The 24,036-nt window shown below is 33.1% G+C and overlaps 9 protein-coding genes across 9 annotated transcripts; 2 read left to right on the forward strand and 7 right to left on the reverse strand.

Moving 5' to 3' along the window:
- Positions 1-1,332, reverse strand: Chro.50122 (hypothetical protein; the record flags this gene model as incomplete). The annotated part of the gene is made up of 1 exon (XM_662379.1): positions 1-1,332. A coding segment is annotated over one exon (1,332 nt), but the record flags the coding sequence as incomplete, so codon positions are not given.
- A 752-nt stretch (positions 1,333-2,084) lies between these two features.
- Chro.50123 (ubiquitin B) lies at positions 2,085-2,774 on the reverse strand. The annotated part of the gene is made up of 1 exon (XM_662380.1): positions 2,085-2,774. One exon carries the CDS (start codon positions 2,772-2,774, stop codon positions 2,085-2,087), a length of 690 nt encoding a protein of 229 aa, XP_667472.1.
- A 1,176-nt stretch (positions 2,775-3,950) lies between these two features.
- Positions 3,951-7,304, reverse strand: Chro.50124 (hypothetical protein). The annotated part of the gene is made up of 1 exon (XM_662381.1): positions 3,951-7,304. One exon carries the CDS (start codon positions 7,302-7,304, stop codon positions 3,951-3,953), a length of 3,354 nt encoding a protein of 1,117 aa, XP_667473.1.
- Positions 7,305-8,111: 807 nt separating this feature from the next.
- On the reverse strand, positions 8,112-10,811 carry Chro.50125 (hypothetical protein). The annotated part of the gene is made up of 1 exon (XM_662382.1): positions 8,112-10,811. One exon carries the CDS (start codon positions 10,809-10,811, stop codon positions 8,112-8,114), a length of 2,700 nt encoding a protein of 899 aa, XP_667474.1.
- Positions 10,812-11,537: 726 nt separating this feature from the next.
- Positions 11,538-11,747, reverse strand: Chro.50126 (hypothetical protein). Its single annotated transcript, XM_662383.1, has 1 exon — positions 11,538-11,747. The coding sequence occupies one exon, from the start codon at positions 11,745-11,747 to the stop codon at positions 11,538-11,540; it is 210 nt and encodes a 69-aa protein (XP_667475.1).
- An 830-nt stretch (positions 11,748-12,577) lies between these two features.
- Chro.50127 (cdc2-like protein kinase) lies at positions 12,578-13,462 on the forward strand. The annotated part of the gene is made up of 1 exon (XM_662384.1): positions 12,578-13,462. The coding sequence occupies one exon, from the start codon at positions 12,578-12,580 to the stop codon at positions 13,460-13,462; it is 885 nt and encodes a 294-aa protein (XP_667476.1).
- A 3,129-nt stretch (positions 13,463-16,591) lies between these two features.
- Positions 16,592-19,168, forward strand: Chro.50128 (USP31 protein). The annotated part of the gene is made up of 1 exon (XM_662385.1): positions 16,592-19,168. One exon carries the CDS (start codon positions 16,592-16,594, stop codon positions 19,166-19,168), a length of 2,577 nt encoding a protein of 858 aa, XP_667477.1.
- A 343-nt stretch (positions 19,169-19,511) lies between these two features.
- On the reverse strand, positions 19,512-20,474 carry Chro.50129 (hypothetical protein). Its single annotated transcript, XM_662386.1, has 1 exon — positions 19,512-20,474. The coding sequence occupies one exon, from the start codon at positions 20,472-20,474 to the stop codon at positions 19,512-19,514; it is 963 nt and encodes a 320-aa protein (XP_667478.1).
- A 747-nt stretch (positions 20,475-21,221) lies between these two features.
- On the reverse strand, positions 21,222-23,876 carry Chro.50130 (hypothetical protein). The annotated part of the gene is made up of 1 exon (XM_662387.1): positions 21,222-23,876. The coding sequence occupies one exon, from the start codon at positions 23,874-23,876 to the stop codon at positions 21,222-21,224; it is 2,655 nt and encodes an 884-aa protein (XP_667479.1).
- Positions 23,877-24,036: the final 160 nt, after the last annotated feature.

The raw sequence follows: 24,036 nt of genomic DNA on the forward strand, positions 1-24,036 counted from the left end.
CTTTTCTTCGCCTCCATTGGGCTTAATTGAAGAACATTGAACATTCTTAGCAATACCATTGGAATTATCTTGTTTACTTTCTATAGTAATTAGAGAAATATTTGAATGTTTTGATATACTATTAGATGAATACTCTTGCAAAACTAGTTGTTTTGAATCAGTTCTGACTCTTGTTACATTTTTTGTGGAGTCCATATAGTTTGATTTTGTCTCACCAGAACTGGAATAATCCTTAAGTTCAAGTCGTGGTTTCCTTTCCAAGACCATATTTCTTGAATAATTAGAAGCCTGAAGAGAACACATTACTTTCCTTTGTATTGCATCTGAAATTAAAGCTTCGTGACTAATATAAACCAAATTCTTTGTTGGATGAATATTTGGATCTATTGTTTCGGAAGGTATTCTTACTGATACAAATGCCCAATAATTTGACTTTGTATACTGATAAGCTGTCTCTATTGCCTGTTTGATTGCATTATTCTTTACTAACCTTCCATTAATAAATATAATCAGGGTGTTTTGCTTTGGATTATATCCCAATCCCGAAATATACAGCTCTGCTGAAAAATCAGGAATTTTTAAACTTAATTCATTACTTTTTTCTTTATTTGAATCCCTTGGTCTCTCTGAATCCCTTGAAACTGTAAACTGTATTAACTCTTTAACCACATTTGAGCCATATAGCAAACCTATTACATTCTTTCTCGTTTTTACTCCACCATTTGTCCTCAAATCATTCGTATTTTGACCAAATTTTCTCACATTAAAAGATACTTCAGGAAACTCTATACAATACTTCTGAACTAAGTCTAAACATCTAGCATATTCGTCTGAAGCTGAACCCATTGCTCTTTGCCTTGATGGCATATTATAAAATAGATCATTAATCTGGACAATTGTTCCTCTTTTTGCCAAAGCTACCTCTTCCAATTCTGAAATCATCTTCCCATCTGAAAATGATGCTCTGTATGCACAATCTGACATTTCTGTCTTAGACGTTATACTTAATTGAGATACAAAACTTATACTTGATAATGCTTCCCCTCTAAATCCAAAAGTTTTCAAAGATTGAATATCCTTCATTGACGTTAATTTACTAGTAGCAAACCTCTCACACAACATTGGAAAGTCATTCTTATCTATCCCGGAGCCGTCATCTGATATCTGCAAACTTTGAATTCCTCCTTTTCTTAATTGTAATACAATATTCCTTGAACCTGCATCCAAGCTATTTTCCAATAGTTCCTTCAGTGCATGAGATGGGCTCACAACTACCTCACCAGCTGCAATTCGAGATATAACTTCATCAGATAATTTTCTTATCCTTCCCATTTATATTTCTAAGTCTTAAAAAACTTACTTCATTAAAATTTTCCCGCCAATTTTTTCATGGCTTTTCTTCTAAGGAAATTGTTGAATGCTTACATGCCGGTAAAATGCATGCAATTCTAGAATAACCTGACAAAATTTGAAAAGAAAAAAAATTAATAAAATTACAGTTATACAATCTATTAGATATGATAAAGTCCTATAATATCTAACAAAATACTTTATTCTTCCCAATAAAGTTAAAACAACACACTCATTTTTAGGTCAGCAAGGGTCGTCATCCCTGAGAGTTGATAGCCCAATATAAAATATCTACATCCTGTCATTACCATTGAAAGGGTTAAGAACTATGAAAAGGCATCAAGACCAGCAAATGGAGCCTAATTACTAACAGAGATATCTTGTGTTGAAGGATATACACTAATTCCTGGTAATCAATCAATGTAACTCTTGCCATCTCAACCAATTTCCGAAAATTTGAAAAAGTTAACATTCCAAAGAGAACCAAAAAAGTAACATAGTGCTTTATATTCAAAAGAAAAAAGGGAACCACTCAAAGATAGTAAATTATGTATTTTGCTATCTTATGTTCCTCCAAAACTCCCTTTTCAATTGAAAAATATTCATCAACAAATCCCTCCCTAAATTGATCTTCCTTTATTTTATTCATCACTTCCCAGTATTGTTAAAAACTCTATAGCTTGATTTATTAGTAAACAACTCTTCTCTTTGCTACAACCTAATAGACATTGTTCTTACATTCCGCCTCTAAGTCTCAAGACTAAGTGTAAAGTGGACTCTTTTTGAATGTTGTAATCAGAGAGAGTTCTACCATCCTCTAATTGTTTTCCTGCAAAGATCAAACGTTGTTGATCAGGTGGGATTCCTTCCTTATCCTGAATCTTTGCCTTAACATTCTCAATTGTATCTGAAGGTTCAACTTCCAAAGTGATAGTCTTTCCTGTCAAAGTCTTAACGAAAATCTGCATACCACCTCTGAGCCTCAATACTAAATGTAAAGTAGACTCTTTTTGAATGTTGTAGTCAGAGAGAGTTCTACCATCCTCTAATTGTTTTCCTGCAAAGATCAAACGTTGTTGATCAGGTGGGATTCCCTCCTTATCTTGAATCTTTGCCTTAACATTCTCAATTGTATCTGAAGGTTCAACTTCCAAAGTGATAGTCTTTCCTGTCAAAGTCTTGACAAAAATCTGCATACCACCTCTAAGTCTCAAGACTAAGTGTAAAGTGGACTCTTTTTGAATGTTGTAATCAGAGAGAGTTCTACCATCCTCTAATTGTTTTCCTGCAAAGATCAAACGTTGTTGATCAGGTGGGATTCCTTCCTTATCCTGAATCTTTGCCTTAACATTCTCAATTGTATCTGAAGGTTCAACTTCCAAAGTGATAGTCTTTCCTGTCAAAGTCTTAACAAAAATCTGCATATTTGTATTCTTTGAACAATCCCTATAATAAATAAGCTATTAATTACAGTTAACGAATTTATACAAGGATAAATGTTGATGAAGCCTAGTGTCTAGCCCAGACAAATAGAATAATCCACTGAATACGTAGTATTGCCGAATTTCTTTTTGTAGTATAAAGCCAATAAACTAGATGGAGAAAGAAAGGATTGAATTTGTTTAACTGTTGTAATTCTTTCTTCAAAATTATCCGAGAATCTTGAAACAGAAGTTTTAAGTCACAAACTTCAATTCGTTTCAGTCATTCAGAAAGAAGAAAAAAAACACATTTCCTCAGTTCATACGTACCCCCACACCACACCCATATCTCATTAAACATTTCATATTACAAATTATCGCCACTCAACCCACTTATCGTAATGAAATAACAGTGCATAAATACAACCTGTGTGTGCCTGTGTGTATTCCCTCCATCATAGAATCTTTCAACCAAGCCAACATCTAACCAAGCACAAATATGCGGCTCTTGGCCTGATCTTTGCTTAATCCACACTGCATTTCTTCCATTATTCCACCCAATCTGGCAAAACTCCGGCTTCATCAGCAAACACCCATCTAAATACGCCTAAACTTACCCTATTCAATACTCCTTTTGAAAAATTTTCTCCTTTCCTTACTTAAGCCAAATTTCTTGCTCTAAACTCAAGTTGTATTTATTTCAAACAACCTCTCGACACAGACATTGTGGGCAATTTTGGCGGGTTTCGTTGTGGCGGCAAACTCCTCATTTTGCATGTAACTACCGGTATAGAAGCCATATTATTTTACTGTCGGATTACGTGTAATAAAGTAAAAAAAAAGTATATATTAATCTTCTTTTACTTGTACACAATAATAAATTAAATAAGAAATTTTTTTGTTTCATTAATATAAGTTCTAAAATAATAAGGATTTAATATACAAGCTAAAACTACTTAAGGAAATATGTTATTGGAATTTTTTTTTATGCTAAGCTCAATTAATGTGGAAAGTCTATTTTTTTTCTGTTATTAACACTAATATTAGTTATTTAAGCAAGATTAAATAGCTGGCAGGATCCTGAGCCTCCTGAAATTAATATTTTATCATTACTATTAGAAATAGAAATACAGCCTAAAATGCAAATGTAATTAGTGATCGTTGTGAATAATTCATCCGTTAAAACTTACTTGGATCCCAGATAGAAATTGGAAACTTCCTTGTTTCTACAAAATTTAGCATTAGTTCATCGAATCTATTAAAATTAAGTATTTGGTCCCATGAAATTGAATATAGAATTCTTTTTATTGGATCATAGCAAAGGTCTCTAATAGAAGAAAAATGAGCATTCGAAACTGAAAATAATGTTTCCACTATAATACTATCTTCTTTTTTCTTGTCTGTAATTATTCTTGAAATTGAAATCTTTTGGTCATGTCCAGATGACGCAATTAATCTGAAATCTTTCTTTTCCCCATCCAATAGTATTACAGAATTTACTCCAGAATTGTGAGCTTTTATCTCAAACTTGAATTCTAAATCTATATTAAAATCATTTATAGATATTCCTAAATTTCTACTCTTGAGTACCTTAATACTCCCATTTGAAAGCCCCACAAGTACCAGAATCTCTCCTGAATCATTTTCCGCTCTTATTGAAAAAGGTACAAAAGGTAAACCAAAAGTAACAATTTTCTTCAAATTCAATTCCAACTTTTCTCCCAAATCTAATAATTGGAAAGAAAATATCAAAATTTCTCCTTTACTCGAACCTACCATTACAATCAACTTATAATTTTCACCCATTGAAATTGGTTCAATTACATAATCTAGTGAGATAAATCTACAATTATTCTGTTTCTTGTCATTATTATTCGAAAAAATTGTCTTTATCCCAATATCACTCTCATTCCTTTCTTTTCTAATCTCAAACATATGAAACATTTGTCTCCCACCTGTTATCATTAAAATTTGAACATTTTCTCTTATATTTACCACTTTAAGCCTTCTAATAGGATCTAAAAGCCTAATTGAATGTATTAAACACATTTTTGAGGGGTTTGATACATCATAAAATCTTACAATATGGTCCTCCCCTCCAAAAATTACTATATTATTATTCATCCAAGCTGAAGAATGAATTAGCCTTGAAGGGGGATTCACGTTTAAACACTTTGTCATTAATAATGGATTAAGGAAATTATTTGAAAAGTCTTCACTTTCTAAAATCTTTCTAATATTCAACTGATCAATCCTAATTGATGGCTTCTGACACCAAATCACTTCCAAAAGATCCTTATCATTATAATTTCTAATATTAATTTGGAATGAACGTTTAATTCCTCCAAATTTATGTGTTAATAATAATATTGGAGTAGATGTAACATTGTCCTTAGCTAAGTAAAAGAATAACTCATGTTTTACTGCTCCTATTATTAACCAATTACTGTTATTTAACTTAAAACATCTAACTATATATTCACACTGGGAATTCCATCTATGTGACCATTCTAATGTAGCTTCATCTTTCACTGAATACTGATTAATCTTACCATCTTGACCTGTTGATAGAAATACCAAATTATCGTTCGAATCATTAATCCAGTTAAGACTTGAGACATTCCCCTTATGAGAAGCACTTAATACATTAGATAACCAAATTTCTATAATAGTATCTAATCCATTAGAAACTGAGCTAATCCCCAGTCCATCTTGATTAACCTCTTTTCTTAAAACTTTGAAATTCAATATAAATATATTTCCACTTACTGTTCCACATACTATTTTACCTTGAGTATTATTATTATACTTGAAAATATCCAAACATTTTAATTCTCCATATTTTGGGGTTCCTTTTATTGGTACTAATGACGTAATCCATGGATTAGTGGATTCACCTTCTGAATTATGATCAATTTTCTGGAATACTGAAGCTCCAAGAAATCCTTTAGAACATGAAGAAAATGCAAGATAAAGTTCATTCTCTACAATAGTAAAATACTGGACAAAAGTAATATTTTCTGTCCAATTTGGCATGAAAAGCTCATTTTTAACTTCCATTTCCTTTGTAATTAAATTTATAAGTCCATGTATAATTTTCCCTCTGGAAGATCCAAGTACTAAATGTCCGTTATCTAAAGAAGACATTGAATACACCAAATCTCCTAAATCATGAATTTTAATACTTTTCCACTCATGTGATGAACCTTGAGAACATTTCATCCCAATGCTTAGAATCCCTTGTCTAGTAACTCCAATCAGTTTAGATTGATCTATCAAATGGGCTCCTTGGTACCAAATAGAATTTGAATCATTAGTTTCCAGTTGGTTATTTATATCTGGAGAGATTTTCGATTCTGAAAATGCAAAATAATCATCTTCACAAGTTAACTCAGATTTGTCATCTTCGATATTAATTTGTTCATATCCTATAAAAAATTTCCAGACTTTTAAATCCCCTCCTTCTCCTCCAGTAATAAAAGACCAATAATTTTTATTATTTTCCAATAATTGAGACATAGAATGAATGACTCTTCCTCCTCTTCCTTGATGAGCTTTTGATACTTTTGAATTAGGACCATTAATACATTGTATATCATTACCATTTATATTAACATAAGATTTTGATTTAACTTCTTTTAGATTCCAAATAAATAGATCTCCATCTTCAGAAATAGATGCTATTAGTTTTTTTTCCCATAAAGTATCTATGGACCATATAATGGCCTCATGTCCAATTAGTATATATTTAGGATAGAATTGGAACTTTTGAGTATTTTTAGTAAGTTCTAAACAATTTTCTTCTTTCATCCAAACAATAATCTTTCTGTCATCAGATGAAGATAGAATCCCAGCTCCATCTCCTATAATCCTGAGATCATATACAACTCCATTATGAGCTTTAAGGATTTGTTCCTGAATAATACTTTCTTTATTAATGGCTAATATTGAAACATTGACAGTAGAGAAAGCAGATCCTGATACAATCATGACTTCTTCAGAATCAGTAAGTATATGAAATTTCATGCAATATAGAGTTGGAGATTGAGGGATGATAAGATTTTGAATCTTAGGAATGATATAATCTTGGGTTTGTTGTTCAAATTTACAAAGCCTTATTTTGCCAGTAGAACTTCCGATTAGCCATTTTCCTTTAAGATAATTACAAGATTCAAGGAAAAGATCATACTTGTTCAATTCTCCAACCTTGATAGAATGAATTTTCTGACATTTTGAGTCGGAGATATCTTGTTGTGATTCCTGAATATGTATACGACACCAAACAACTTTGTTAAGACCATATATAGCAACTAAATCATCTAATTCACCATATTTTATCCCATAAATATTATGAGAGTCGTGGTAAACTAATTGATCGTAGATTGTTTCAAAGTTTCGGGAGTATATTCTCAGCTCATTTCCAAATCCTGCTAAAATAAGATGAATATTTCGAAGTTTAATTGCCAAAACAGAGTTAATAGGCTTTAGTGAGCTTAATGGTTGAACTCCACATATTTTCGTATCATTTTCCATTTTATAAAAAGTTGGAAGTTTCAGATCAATTAATTATTGTTAAATTGACATATTTCATGTCACGTCTAGCAGAGACAAAAATAAATTAGGAAAAGGTTAAAATTTAATAGCTATAAAAGGTATATAACGGGCTTTGCTATAGAATCATAGCTTAGTATTTCATGTATGATCTAGAAAGGATAAAATTCTAGCATTTATTTAAGTTTTTATGGTTTTTTGGATTAGAAATAATGGTTCATTAATTGAATTCAGAACCTGAAAATAGATTCCGATATATATAACAGAATATATCACTTAACATATAAGCCTAGTTTATCTTTTGTAATAAAAAAATGAAGGGAAAAAAATTGGTTATACCTTTCGGCGAATGAAACCAGCCTTACGCAGGGGTTTGCTAATCTTCTCTGTTTTTAAAGCCAATTTTAGAATCGGGTTCCCGCAAGGAGAACCCAACACCTAACCTTTCACTTTTTATATTAAAAAAAACTTTGTCTAACTTCAGAATGACGTGTATGGATGTTGGCGCCTAAATGTTAAAAATAATAAACCGGTATTAAGAAAATGGTTTGCATAAAATTTGCATGCAATGACAGGAATTGGGAATTTTTGCATGTGGAAGCGGAATAAATAGTAAAAGATAGAATTTTAAGAGTAGAGTTTGAATAAAAATATTATTGATTAATCATAATACGGATTAAATATTAAAAAAAGAGAGTGAATAAATGTTTGAATACTAAAAAAACATATAAATATAAAATCAATTAATGCTGGAATATATAATGAGCATATAAGAGATATGGGAGAATACTATAGAGGAATAGTTCCAATAGTATATGGAAGTAAAATATTCCCAGGAGAAGAGAAAAATCCTGAAGAAGAGTATTTCTTGATTATATTGTTGTGAGAAATGTAGGGGAGGGAGATTTGGTTAATAATTTGCAAGAGTTCATTGTGTTGAATAGAAGCTTGTTTGTCTTTAAAGAATGACTGTTGAAGACTAGAGTTTTTCCATTCTTCATTTCTATATAATTGGTTGAAGTTGGAAAGAATAATTGAAGACTGGCTGGAGAAATTTGGGATGATGGTATCTTCTTTAACAATATCTCTAAGAATCTTCTGGAATAAGATTTTGAGTTCAAATCTTCTGAGTGCAAGAAGCCTAATAGTATGGGAAGTAATCCCATAGAAAATCATGAAAGCTATATGCGAAACAAATACTCCGAGAGATGCCCATGTAAAACAAAGTGTAAGTAAAATGCCTCTGGTAACGAAAATGAATAAAACGTCTCTATAGAAAGTAGACAATAGAAGGTCAATGAGTCTGATTCCTTTGATTGTATCAGGACCAATTAGAAGCTCGTTCATGCTTACTGGGGCAATTCCAAATCTGCAATTTAAAAGAAGCAAACAAGATCCAATGTTAAGATAGCCGACTTCATCATCTCTGGAACTTTTACTTTCGTTTGGAATCTTGTTAATTTCGATTTCTTGGTTCTTTTGCTCAGTGTTAACAGGAATTTTATTTACAATCCATTGTTTTTTTGAAAATGGAGTTGCAAGCCTGAGATGTTTTCTTCCGAGAAAGGCACTAGATAGAGGGAAATAATTGAATAGTAGGGTAAGGACTGCGGGACAAACGCAAAGTAAAACTAGAATATTCCCAATATCCATATTGACCCCAGAAAGAAAAGGATCAACAAACTTTGCATTCCTTATGCTGTGAACTACAAAGAAATAGGAGCTAAAGATTACAAGTTGGTAAATTGCCCCACAAAAGACTTCAAAGTATTTTGTCATTCCAAACCACAATAGGTTGTATGAGACAAAGTTAATACACATAAATGAAATATAAGTTGCATTGCATTTCATTTTATAAAATCCTCCTTCTTCAGTTAAATTTGGGAAAAACCAGTTCAAATTACATTGAACTTCCATTCCACCTTGTTCTGGTGTTCTACATACCACAGAAAGTGCAATTTGGGAAATTAGAGGGATTATAAGTGCAAGAGAAAGCCTGATATTTTGGAATTGAGTTACATTCAAGGTGTTATCGAGAATTGAAGATAAATATGAAGATTGGCCACTTCTTTGGAACATGAAAATGATCTGCTTTAAAATTGTCCCAAGAGAAAAACTTTGAGCTGGAATTTTTCTGGTTGAATTAATATCTTTAATTATGTGGTCAAAGTTTCTTTTAATTGTAGAATCAACTTCTTTACTCGAATGGTCATTCCTATTTGAAAGATTTTGAGAAAATTGTCCTGAAGCATTTTCTTGGTAACTGGTTTCGTCGTTATTTGGGATTCTTTGTCTAATACTCATATTAAAGGATTTCTGTATATTTCCAGTTGAAAAATTATTGCTACCAATATTTTGCATACTAGAACCTTCATTTTTAGATGGGAAATTATTTTTAAATTGGGATGAATTATTATTTAAGCTCGAGCTAATGTTATCTGAGCTCAAATTTAAATGATCGCTAAAATCATCTTTATTTTGAATCAAAGGAAGCTCCATTGTATTATTTCTGGTTTCAGAACGCTTACTATGTGTTACCTGAGGCTGTTGACAATTATATGGAAGAATAGTTCTTTTAATAATCGAACCACTTCTTGCTTCATCTTTACTTACAATGCTTGAGAAGAAGCTTTCTCTTTGGGATTTATGAGATCTTTCCTTCTCAGCAAGCCTGCATTGGTTTAACCTTACAATTTGTAATGGGATGAACAATATGTTCTTCATAATCCATGGATTAAACCCTGGAAATACTGGAAAATGAAGCCAAATATATGTTCTAAGGATCAATAGAGGAATGTCAACAAGAAATATACCAACCAAAGCTGCGTGCTTTCTTACTATATAAACATCCCCGCCCTGCCTTTGAGAAATAGTTGGTTCTCCTCCACTTGTTGGAAATGATAAACCATGGAAAAATAATACCAAAGTTAAAACAATACCTGAGTACATATAAATCCAAGTTGAATGTATTAATAAACTTGCTGGGTACTGCTCATGTTGCATTTGAACAAGTATATCAATCAAGTCTAAGAGGACATGTGTAACCAAATCTGAGTGTAATAAGCTTTCCGTTGAAAGCACATAAATAGGTGAGCCATATAATTGTGGAGCAGCTCTGAAAGACAGGAGAATATAAATTGCTGGTGTAATGAATAATATTGTTGGGATAATTGAAGAAGGAAACAGTGTATATGGTAATCTATCTATAAACGTTGTATTTGCATGGGTATCAAATGATTTGTGCCAAACTAAAAAAACCATTTTAAGGGTTAATATCAAACTATACCAAAACCATTGAAGACCTCCAGAAATAGCACTATTTGACTCGTGTCTTCTGAGCAAAAAGTTCATTAGTAATGGTATGTCTCCTATTAAAAACATTAAAAATAAGAAAGTATCTTGATACATCCAAAGGTACATTATTACAGCTTGCACTGTAAACAGTGACGCAGCAAATGCCAACGAAACTGTGGAAAATTTGAGAGCCATTTTCTTTACTTATTTAATTTCGATATTTATGTATTGTAAAACTTTCAGAGTTTAATGTATTTATTTTGGGTAACTACTCTTTAATTACCAAGTAAGGGCAGTTTAAAGATTCTCAGGAAAAAAATCATTCAATTCAGTGTTTCAAAAGTTTCATATAACATAATTATTCCCAGATTGTGACTGAGTATGCTTTAAGTCTATTTCGTTATTTTTATGCCAACTTTCTCAAACTTTTTTTCATGAAATAAGGAATCCGGACCTCACATTTGGGCGCCAACATATTAATGAATAAAAGTATTAGGCATGGGATCTGTCAAATTAGAAAAAAGAAACTTAAGGAAGAAGATATTAAAAGACGAATTCGAATAAATAAGTCTCAAAAATTGAGATCAAGTTATTTATATTGAAACAGTGCGATTGGTTAATTTCTAGTGGATGGAATATTTTTTTGAATTTGTTTTGTTAATAAGAGTTAATTGTCAAAGCTGAATTAACACACAAAGGTAAAAAATAAAGAAGCATTGACAGTGAATTAATAATTAGAGTATATATATTTTTTTGATGAAAGCTTAATGGAGGATGAGTTAACTCTTTGACTTTTCGAAGTTTGTAATCTTTTCGAAAAGCTCCTTTTTGGTGGACATGAGAATATTATCTATCTTAGAGTTTTTGCTGGATGAATATGTTATTTCAACTAAAGATTAAGAATTTGTTTAATTGAGTTAATTAATTAAAGTAATTTAGTTTAACAAAAACGCAAAAGAGAAAAAGAATAAACGTACCCAAGCTTTCTTCCTCACCACTATTGGTATTTTTTGAATCAGCATTTTCTATATCAGAGTTAATTTTCGAGGTTACTTCAAGATTGTCCCAGGTATATCCTTCATAAAGACTGAATCTAGACATTTCACTCAATGTATCAAATATCTTTTCCATACTAAGAAAGGCTTCTGCTGTTCTGTGAAGGAAGACATTACTAAGAGTTGGAGCTTCATAAATTGTACCTGATAATATATAGTAGATATTGAGAGGGATTTCACGTTGGAACTCAATGAAAAACTTTTGGATTATGAAAATTCCGAATTGGTTAGGAGTGTTCCAAGTAGATCCAGGAGGTTGCGGAACATTTCCGAGGCCTTCTTCGTTAATATAAGTTATTCTATATTCAAATCCTTCGGAAGCACTAAAAATATGGAATAGGATGAATTCAAATTTTTTTTTAAGAATACATAAAAATCGTATTCATGAATAATACAGGCCAGAAAAATGGTGTATTATTCTTACAAGAAACTTACTCAGTGTGCTTCCCACGTTTTCTTTGAATATTTAGACTATTTGGATCGTGAAATGGGGACAGATAAAAATATTCCAAAGCATTCTCTGGAGTCAAAGTAAATCTCCCGAGCCAGAGATCATCTCTAAAAGAACAGAGGGGAACTCCAAGGATATCAGTCATAATATTCTATTGGAAAATATGAAGATTTAAACTTTAAAGGTAAATTAAAGCTACTTAAACTCTCTCACTTAATTCCATATAATTTTCCTATCTACACAGTTTATGTCAAAAGGGTATGTTAGCATCTTGGCGCCAAACTTTGAGGTAGAGTTTTGCACAGGTGAGGGTTAGGGGCAGGGAAGAAAGGCAGCAGAAAAAGGCGGTAATAAAATGAGGTAATTTGACATTAAGAGAATTTTGGTAATATAAAGGGGCTGATAATCCCAATAAACGTTCTAAAAGGAGGTATATTTGTGGATTTCTGTATTTAATGGAAAAGTATCAGAAATTGGAAAAGGTTGGAGAGGGGACTTACGGGGTGGTTTACAAAGCCAAGGATAGTCAGGGCCGAATTGTAGCGTTGAAAAGAATTCGATTGGACGCTGAAGATGAGGGAATTCCTTCCACAGCAATTCGTGAAATATCACTATTAAAGGAGCTTCACCACCCCAACATTGTGAGCCTAATAGATGTTATCCACTCTGAGAGATGTTTAACTTTAGTTTTTGAGTTCATGGAAAAGGACTTGAAAAAAGTACTGGATGAGAACAAGACAGGATTACAGGATAGTCAGATAAAAATATATTTATATCAGCTTTTGAGGGGGGTTGCTCATTGTCATCAACATCGGATATTACATAGGGATTTGAAACCACAAAACCTCTTGATTAATAGTGATGGGGCACTTAAGCTGGCTGATTTTGGACTTGCAAGGGCATTTGGGATACCTGTTAGAAGTTATACTCATGAGGTTGTAACTCTTTGGTATAGAGCTCCCGATGTATTGATGGGCAGCAAAAAGTACTCGACTTCTGTTGATATTTGGAGTATTGGTTGTATTTTTGCTGAGATGATTACAGGAAAGCCTCTTTTCCCTGGTGTAACAGACGATGATCAGCTTCCGAAGATATTTTCAATTTTAGGAACTCCGAATCCTCGTGAATGGCCACAAGTTCAGGAATTGCCTTTATGGAAACAGAGAACTTTTCAGGTCTTTGAAAAGAAGCCTTGGAGTTCAATAATTCCTGGATTTTGTCAAGAGGGAATTGATTTGCTTTCTAATATGCTTTGCTTTGATCCAAATAAGAGAATTTCCGCAAGAGATGCTATGAATCATCCATACTTTAAAGATTTGGATCCTCAAATAATGATTTGAATGAATTTACTTTACCTAAACGTATTAAGATTTGGATTAGTTCATCGAATCCTTAGGATTAATTTTCACCAAGTTAATTAACCCCCTATATTATTCGTTTATTCTCATTATAAAGTATTTCATTATTATGCGGGATTATTATATATTGTTAAAGCTGGACAGAGATATTAATAGAGTTCAAAAAGTTTGAATTATTTCTTTCTACCGCTATTATGAATTAAGATTTTTTGCTATGCCCTGTTATTCACAAACAATAGTTCAAAAGTAATATTAGATTTATAATCTTTTTTTTGATTATATACTTTGACTTGATATCGTACATTTTTGACCTAATTCCACCTTTTTTCAATCTCAAAATATACTAAAAGTCAAAATTTTCTTCCAAAGTATTTTCAGCCTTTTCTCATTCTAAAATTTATATTGCATGAAAAAAGTCATTAAAATTTGTAACGCCGGTATTGGATTACTGTCATTACACAGTGTAATTAAAAATAATAAAATAGGCGGCAAAAGGCAGTTTATGAAAAATGTACACAATTAAAAGGGTAATAAAATAAATAATCTCACAAAGCTAAGAAAGCGATTTTTTTTTATGAAAAAGTTAGAAAAACACAAGTAATTGGCCACTTAGTCTTCATTGAATAGGAGACTTACGCTGTATAGGAGACTGAGGAAACCAACATCCTGGGCCGGGTGGTGGCTCGGCCAATTATACTAAAGTTATTATATGAAGAATTCCAGAGTGTGGGAGCTTCTACATTGAAGTTATGAGACAAGAATGCGATGAAAATAAGTCTCAAAAGAGGCCTTATGATAACAATTCAAAGGGTTTGGATCCTTTTTTTGATGAAGGATGTAAAGAAGAAATACATGATGATGTTTCACTTCAAAGCTTATATATTTATAATCTATATAATCCTCAACTGGTGCTTCTAGACTGTAATGTACAACTTAACCCATTTGGCTGCTATATGATAAGCGAAAATGCTCCAAGAAGTACAAAAGGAATCTGGAGGAAGAATATTCTAAAAGATTGGTTTGGACTCGAAGGAGAGAATAAGTCTTCATATGGGTTCGATTCCCAGGGGATGCGATTTTTGACCCAGTCAGGCAGTACAAAACATTTCGGGAATGTTTTTACAAATCAGGATGGGAGCGGGGGTGAGAAAGTTCAGAAGTATGTGTATTCTGGGATAAAGAATTTGGGCGCAACCTGTTATATGGGGTCGTATTTACAGTATTTATTTATGAATTTGGATTTCAGGTCAACTTTTTTGCGTGTTGATTGTAGCCAGATTGCGGGGTTAAGGAATATGGGTGGAAGTCAAAGCTCTGTTGGTTCTCTTTCTAGATCTGGAGGGGCTAGGTCAATGGAGGGAGAAAGTTCTCTGAGTTCTATGATATTACCAAATATTATAGATTCAAATATGAGCAATGACACAGAAAAGGAAGAGACAGGTGAGAAATTTTCACCTCCTTCTCCTACTCCTCCTCCTTCTTCGTTTGATGTGATAATAGAACTTCAAAAAATATTTAGACAAATGGAAACTGGCCGTATTTCTGTGGTCAATCCGATAGGCTTTGTAAAGACACTGGGGATAAGTACGGAGAATCAGGAGGATGCTACTGAATTTGCAGTTCTGTTGCTTAGCTTATTGGAGGCAAAACTCCAATCACTTTCGAAGTTATCCAATAAGGAGATGAGTAAATCTTTGAACAAAGATGCGAGCAAATTTATTCCGGACCTCTTTAGAGGCACTTTAAGTTATACAATAGAGTGCGTTTCCTGCAAGAATAAGACATCAATAGAGGATCATTTCTATGAACTCAGACTTCAGCTTTTAATTAACAGAATGGAGGAGAAGGGTGATTCTGAGGATACTAATAGTATTGAAACCGGGAAAAAGGAAAGTGATTCTGTGAACGTACAAGGATCGGCAGAAGATGGAGAAGAAAAGATAAGACAGAGATCAAGGGAGAAGGATTTTAATCAGAAGAAAGTTTTTTCTGGATATTCTATGAACAGTACTTTAAAGTTGGAGCATGCTTTTGATAACTTTTTTAAACAGGAGTTACTGACAGATGAGAACCAGTATATGTGCGAAAAGTGCCAGCATAAAACGGATGCTATAAAAAGATGCTTAATTGACAGACTTCCTCCTTATCTACATGTTTGTCTTCAAAGATATTGCTATGATTCCATCTCTAGAGCTAGAAAGAAGGTTTCTGTTCCTGTTGATTTCCCTCACATTTTGAATCTTAAAGAGTACTACAGTGGAGAACACAAGTCAAAAACTGAAAGCGCAAACAACGATCCTCAAGACGAACAATTTTACGAATATGAGTTTATTGGTATACTAGAGCATCAAGGGCAGTCAGCAATGAGTGGTCACTATACCGCATCTTTGAAGGATTTTCAATATTTGAGCGATATTGAAGCTAGTAATAGAGATGCCCCACTTAAGCTTGCAGAACCAAAATTAGAGGTTTTGGAACCAAAAACTCTTTTGACACCGAATCTTGTGGAGGAGGCTGTTGTTGTTAAAAAGAAACGGGGTAGGAAGCCAAATAGCCTTAAAAAACTGGAGGCTTTGCCAGCAAAGCCTCAAGGCGAGGATTCAAAGAGATCTAAGCCCGAAAGTGAAGCCTTTTCTGCCTCTCCGTCCTTAGACTTGATTAACAGGTACAGAATCGCTCAGCTTATTATCCAACAGCAGCAGCAGCAACAACAACAACAACAACAAAAACAACAACAACAACAACAACAAAAACAACAACAACAACAACAACAACAACAACAACAACAACAACAACAACAACAACAACAACAACAACAGCAACAACAACAGCAGCAAAAGCAGCAGCAGCAGCAGCAACAACAACTCCAACAACAACAATTCGAACAGCAACAGCAAGCAACAGCAACTCCAACAGCAACAACAACAACAACAACAACATCTCCAGCAACAACAACAGCAACAACAACAACAGCAACAACAACAACGCCATCAGCAACAACAGCAACAACAGCAACAGCAACAGCTCCAACAACAGCAATTCCAACAACAGCAACAGCTCCAACAACAGCAACAACAACTTCTACAATTCCAACACCAACAAAAAAACTACATGCTTGGAGGTACGTTAAACGCAGGGATAGGAGGAACAGGTTTTAATATGGGAGTTGCTGAGCATTCCTCTGTAGAGAAGAGCGGAAGCATAAGCGAGACACCTATAATACATTCAGTTACTACTCCAGAAACTCCTATGACGGCCTTGAATCAGGCATCTCCAATTTCTCTCACGCCATTGGCTCCTCTTGGAGTTTTGAATCCTATTCCACAATTTGGTGTAGGGTTGTCTCCTTTAAATGGATTATCTGGCCTAAGTTCTCCTTTAGTTCAGCACCAGCTACAGTTGCAGAACCTATATAACTTGATTTACTGTAATAAACAGGGACATCTGCAATCACAGTTGATTCCAAGTTCAGGGGCTGGGAATGGAAACTTCACAAATATTGAAGAATTTAACCATTTGGTTAGTAGGGAGATAACAAATGAAGGGCATAAAACCAAATCTATAGATGAATTCTCTGATGACTCAACCCTAGTAAAGTCCTCTCTGGGATCTACTGCAACAATAACTCCATCAAAGATCCAAGAATCTCAAGGATCATCAAACATCTCAACCACTCCGAATTTAGGGAACGAACCAAATATTTTTGGTAGCTGCAATGGTAATAATAACAACGCAATACTCAGCCAGTACATCCAATACTTGCAGTTCATTCAGGGCCAACAAGTCTTGGAAGCCAACAAAAACCTTATATTAGGCTCTCTATTAAACCAAGGAAATAGTCAGCAGAATCAAATCCAAAATCAAATTCAGAGCCAACTCCAGCTCCAAAAACATCAGGAACAAATGAGATTACAACAACATTTTGTAGGTGGACAACCCGGAAATGACTCATCCTTGTTGGATAAAGGACAACAAAGTCAAACTCGTTTTCCTCTAATCAACTTTCAAAACTCTGAAGAAAAAGGTCTTAAGGGAGGAGGAGCACCAGCTAACCAAAATTCTAAACTGAAATTACCTTCCCAAAAGCTTGACTCTAAATTAGACTCCAGCACAACTGAACAATGTAACCATTCCAAAAAAAGATGGAAATGGGTACATTTTGATGATAGCGAAGTTCAGGAATGGACTCCCAAGTTTTCCCTCTGCAATAACTCTAATATCAATCGAATGGTCACTAGAACTGGGTATATGCTCATTTATAAAAGAAAAGATTGGGCGCCACACCAACCCACATGCAATACCGGTATTACTAATGCATGCACTGATGTGGACACAAATATGGGTTTAGTGCCAGGAATGTCACTAGGCGGGGATTTGGGTGTGAAAGAGTGCGAAAGGAATTTAATTTTGAAGAAGTTGAGTGTTTTGAACTTGAGGAAGCAGAATGTAACATATTTAAAGAATGTTATATTAAGACCTTCTATAGATAGATGGCGAGAAGAGTGGACTAAAAGACTTGAGGCATCAAAGGATGATGACAATGAGCTAGTTAAGAATTACTTGTTTGGTGGGTTTTTGGCAATACCCAATGATTGGTGGATGTGCTATGTTCACGGAGATGACTTAGAGAAGATTTTGTGTCATAACTCTGGTGAATTCATCAAATTTTGGAGCTATGAGAATTTATATTGCAAACATTCTGTAGTTGAAGGAGGAAAGCAAGGAAAACATGAGGAAGCAGAAGGTAGTAAATTTTTAGACCCATTTTTGTTCTGGGAGGGACGGGTGAAGTTGTTTCCTCCTGAACTTCTTAGCGCTTTGGCTGAATGTATCTCCAAGGAAAACTCTCTGCTTAGGGATTACTATTCTTTGGATGATGGGTACGTAACCAATGACTCAGTTAAACAGGACAATTCCAAGAAAGCAGATACTTTGAATTTTGATTCTGAAACTCAAGTTGAATGTTTGAATTTGAGCAAGAGTATGTGCTTAAAATGCGTGGAAAGCTTATATGGAATTCTAAATATTTCTTTAAAGCAGTCAAGAATTATTTACGAGATTATGAGGACTGACATTGCTAATGAGAGCGAAGTCTGCTTGACCAGCACTAGGATGTTTAATAGCTTGATAGCAAAGTTTGACTTGAAGCATAAAAATCCTATGCAAATGTTTCAAAGGAAACAAAGCCAACTTAATGATAAGTTTGGGATAGTTAGTAAGAACGAGAGCTCCACAATAGATTTTGATTATAACTGGAGGTCAATTTTTACTGATATTAAAAGAGATATTCAGAGAAATGGAAATACAAGTGAACAGATGCTTCTTCAACTTCATAATGCATCTGATTCACATTCTTTTCAGGCTGCAAGCATTGAAAGTGGATTATATAAATCAACCAATAGGGTGCAGGATTGGTCAAAAGATATTGCATTAGGCTCGGCAAAATGTCCACATGGATCATATGTGAGATCAAAAGTTTCTGGTAAGACGGTGATTTTGATTCCACTGAGGTTGTTAGAGGAGTTTATGTCATTGGAGGAGCAGAGGAGTAGAAAGATAACTTCCTTTGTATTATTTAATAAAGTCAAAAAGGACAAAGAGGAGATTATTGCCAGTATTTACAAGAAATATTTGAGATACAAGTGCAGTAACAAGCTGCTTCCGTGCAAACATTGTACAACGCCGTAATGTCATTCAATCAATTTTCTGGTCTCCCTGGATCAAGCGGGGATTAGTGGATCTTGTGGACTAAACAAACAAGTAGAGATAACACATAAAAAGTCAATTCGGCAAATTTTTGAAACATTTAAGCTTTGGCATTGTATTAGTGCTATTTATACAATAACATCGTTATTTAGGTTTGTTATTTAAAAACGTATTTTTTTTTTACCTACATACATCCTATTTATAGGTCTGCGTATATTATATCTATTACTCTATTCCTTTCTATTTACTTTTCACTTTTCATTTCATTTAATATTTGAATATTTCACAATTCCTAACTTTTATTATGAATACAAATGTTCAACTCCTAAAAGAATAGGAACTTTAGGAGAATAATATGGAGAATATTAGGGATGATAACACATAAGGCCACATTTAAGTGGGTATGAGTTCTACTCCCATTGATAAATAGTGAATTATAGAGAAACATCATATTGAAAAGTGATGATATAGTAAGAAATATCCAGTTCAGGATGGTATGGTTAAACAATATAATAAGTAATATTCCGGGAAAATACGTCAAGGAACTATATCCATATATCGTGAAAATCAAAGTTATTGGAAGATTCTCTCTGTTGTATAGTAGAATTCCATAAATAACAGAGCAAGTAATGGCAAGACTGGTGAATATATATGAGAAAGACATTGTAAGACGAGTAATATCAGGATTTAAGACGTACTTGGATTTGAGATGTGGAAGAATAGTTGAGTAAGTACCAATGAGCATAGCCAGAGTTATATTTAGCCAAAAAGGTCCATAAAGATCACTACGTTTATTTTGGTCAAGACTTTTACAGTAAAAAAGTTCAAATCCATTTTCAAATAAGTCACTTTGTCCTTTGTGAGGGAAAACAGAAATTCCGCTAATTGCAGGATTTTTTATATTTGTCATAAATGTATTAATATTTTTCAATATACTTTCCTTTGAAAATGTGACTAATGCAATGCTAATTAATCTCTGTTTAATTTCTTCAGTTGTAACGTTAAAGTGTCCTTTAAGTACTTGCCAATTGACCGGATTAAACCATCCAAGAAACCTAGAGACTAAATCCTCACCTTCAAGCCCTTTTTGAGTTTGGCTACTCATGTAAGATTGTCCTATTTCACCACCTATAGAAGTTCCTGGTTCAAACTCATCAATTCTACCCATATAACCAGAATTCTTTAAGGGTTGAGATTCGACGTGAGTTTTTCTATCAAAGGTCTCAAATTCCAGCTCTGAATCTAAATTCACAGTTTCTATATTGAAATTTAAGTCTTCCACATTCATTATTAACAATATGAGCTGAGTAATAAATAGTAAAGGCTAGAGAATAGGAGAATTTACAATAGTAAGATTTCAAAGTTGCTTAGTTTTAAAATGTTATAGTTAGTCCTGTACAGAGATTCCTTTCAGAAAAGAGGAGTTTAATTAAAAAATTTTATTATGACAATTTATTTCCTCTTTTTTTTTGTTTTTATTGCTGATTTAGTTGAATTAAAGTATTTTTGCAAATCTGAATTCCTTTTTTACTAAATTTGGCCACAAAAAAAGTATCTAGAAATTTGAAATAGTTATTTCCTTCTTATTATTTTCCTTCTCCAAACTAATTTGATCTTTCAAAAAGAAAAAATCCGCTTGTTCAGTTGATTATTCAAATTTTAATATCCCAAAAAAAATTATTTATTTCTTATAATTGACACGTCATTGGGCGCCAAGATGTGGGGTATCATAAAAAATAGTACACGTAATAAATAAAAAATGCATGCATATTGCAAATAAAAGCAGTTGTAGAAGAATTTGCATGCAATTAGGATTTGTACAAATTATTCAAAAGAAAGAGAAGATAATTAAATAGTAATACAAATTGAGAAAAAAATAAAGTTTGAAGTTAAGTTATAAGAGAAGGTTTGTATGCAGAATATCCAAATAAATGCATTTTAATTGGGAATAGAAGAAGTGAAAAAAAAATTATGGAAGTAATGATGGTTGGATAAACATGAAATTAATAATCGAATTGAAATGTTTGTAAATTGTCTAAAGGGCGTTGCTTCCATTGTTGAAGTCGGAAATGATTGAATTGCTAACATTATCATTATTAATCCTAGTTCGGAGAATAACCTCAATTGTGTCATTCTCGGAAACATTGTAATCGTAGGGAGAAAGATTGAGATCGATTTCAGAGTCTTTATATATGAACATTACGTCTGTGACAGAAATATTAACGTTTCTTGAGTAGCTTTCTGCCAACCTAGAAAAGGGAGTGCTCATAGATGCATTAAACCTGAGTTTTGGAAGATATGGGAAGTGCACAGAACCAACAAGAAAAAGAGAAATCCATATTTTTTGAGAGTATTGAAGCGTTTTATAGCCGATTGCAAACAATACTGTTGGACCTCTTAATATTCCATAGTCAATTGGAGATAAATCTGGAATAAGTCTATCTTTGATTCCATATCTAAGAATATATAGGTCAATTATACCTTCATGAATAGCTGCAACATCTCTAAAATACCTAATGAGTTTTCTGAAAGGAGCTGTAATTGGTATTCTGAATAGACTTGTTGGAAGACTGTTTGAAGATTCAATGCTTCCGATTATATGAATTTCTATGAGACTTGGTGATATTGAAGTTCCACTTTCTGGAAATGTTTGCAAGTTTAGTAATAATGATTGATCAGTATTTGAAAGTTCAGTTTCTTGCGAGTTTTGACCTGGATTACTTGATAGATTTGAGTTGGAAAATTGAGTATTTTCGTTCATATCTTGGTTATTGCCATTATTAATCATATTGGTATTACTTCTAATAATATCACCATTTAAATTACCACCATTAGCATTACCACTACTATTACCATCATTAATTTCATCCCCAATTTCACCAGTAATATCACCACCATTAAGGCCATCTGGAAAATTGATTGTTTGGCCAGAGTTTTCTAGAGAATCGATGATCTCTTGACTAATTTGTTCATCTCCATAATTATCTTGATTTTCATCAGCATTAAAGTTAATTCCAAGAGACTGATTGTTTGCAAAGTTTTGGGAAACTACAATAGTCTCAGGTTTTCTTCCTGATGCTCTTGAGATTATTTTCGCGAGATTAGCATTAGAATGGTTGGTAAAGATCATCTTCTTAACTTTGGGAGTATAAGCAGCCAAACACTGAATTGCAATTGGAGGAATTCTGCAATATTGAGAATGAAGATTAGCAACATTACCATTAAATTCTGAGTTAAACATTTCAAATTGGTTAAAATTCTCATCAAAGGTTTGAATAACTGAAATGGATTTGGCTTTTGATAAAAGTGGATATAGTTGACCAAGAATTGGAAGGTACAAATCAGATTCGAATAAAGTCAAATTTTGAACGTAAGAATTGAAGATTGTACGACAACAATGAGTTCTGCAAACTAATCTGAAATTTGAAAAGTCCTTTAGAGGTAGATAGCTGCATATCTGAGAAAGAAGGTTCACAGAGATATTTTTACTCAGATTTTTCTTATCACGCGAAATTCCTAATGCAGAACAACCATGTACTTGAGAATCATTGATTTTTACAATGCTCCTGGATCCAAAGTATGGAACCATTGTATATTTACTGCAAACTTTAACTAATCTGGTACCACCAATGGTTATATCATTAGGAAATTCTTCTTTTCTTTTTGATCCACAACAATTGGGATCTTCATCATGGATTTTCTCGAAAATAAAGTCTTCCAAGTTCTTCTCATATAATTCAATATCACTGTATTTACTTTGAAATGCAATCTCTCCTCCTTGGGTCCATTGATCAGCACCCTCAATTATTGACGTTCGAGCTTCAACATTTATCTGACTCTCAGCATTCATTTCATTATTGTTATTTTCATGTTCATATTCATGTTCATATTCATGTTCATTTTCATGTTCATTTTCATGGATTTTATTAACTAACTTGGCTCCAAGAACCATGGAATTAGCGTTAATCAATCCAATCAAAACTTTTGGATTAAATGCTCCTTTAGAAGTGATTCCTGGCCAAATTGCTTCGCCTGCGTAAATATTTGGTATATTTTCAGCTAATTCTCCATTCGTTTCAGTACTATTTTGAATTACTTTTCTGACTTTGATATATTCCTCATGTGGGGATGAGCCATTAAGAAATATTCTAACTTTGGTTTCAAGTGCAAGAATAAGCATTTCTTCATCATTTAGTACCTTTTCAATATCGTCAAAAGTGCTGGAATTTGAGGAATTATTGTCATCACCATTTTTGGAATTAATAAGTCTTAGCCATGAAAAATAACATGAAGGACAAGAAGTAGAGTTATAAAAGGGATTAATGAAAAGTGGGGTTTGAAAGAGTCCGGGATTCATCTTAAATAGATTCACAGTTGAAATTTTTAAAGTCATGAAAAGCCCAACACGAAGGGAATTCATTGGATAGTATCTATTCCAATTTTTTGATTCAATCAGTTTCACTTGATCAACTTTGGGATTTGTTTCAACATTAATTTCTCCATTCTCAAGATCTTCACCAACTAAACTATTAAAGTATATACTTTTTTTAACATGATTTGAAAACTCAGAAAACTTTTCTGTTAGCAAAATGACCATTTCCTTTTGAGCAGATACATTAATTCCAATTCTATCTTTATCTTCATGTGTACATGAATGTTTCAATCTTAATGGAAAGCATAAATAAAACATATCATGTAAGTGGAATGCATCTTTTACAGTATGAAGGATATGTTCAATGTCTTCACAGCTAATCCAATTAATTGGTGTAGATAATGGAAGGCTATGGCTATTTACACTCACAGTTCTACAAAGAAACCATTTGGTTTCTTCTTTAGATTTATTTTCATGA

The sequence above is a fragment of the Cryptosporidium hominis genome (genome assembly GCF_000006425.1).
Source record: "Cryptosporidium hominis TU502 chromosome 5 CHRO015062, whole genome shotgun sequence".
Taxonomy (NCBI): domain Eukaryota; phylum Apicomplexa; class Conoidasida; order Eucoccidiorida; family Cryptosporidiidae; genus Cryptosporidium; species Cryptosporidium hominis.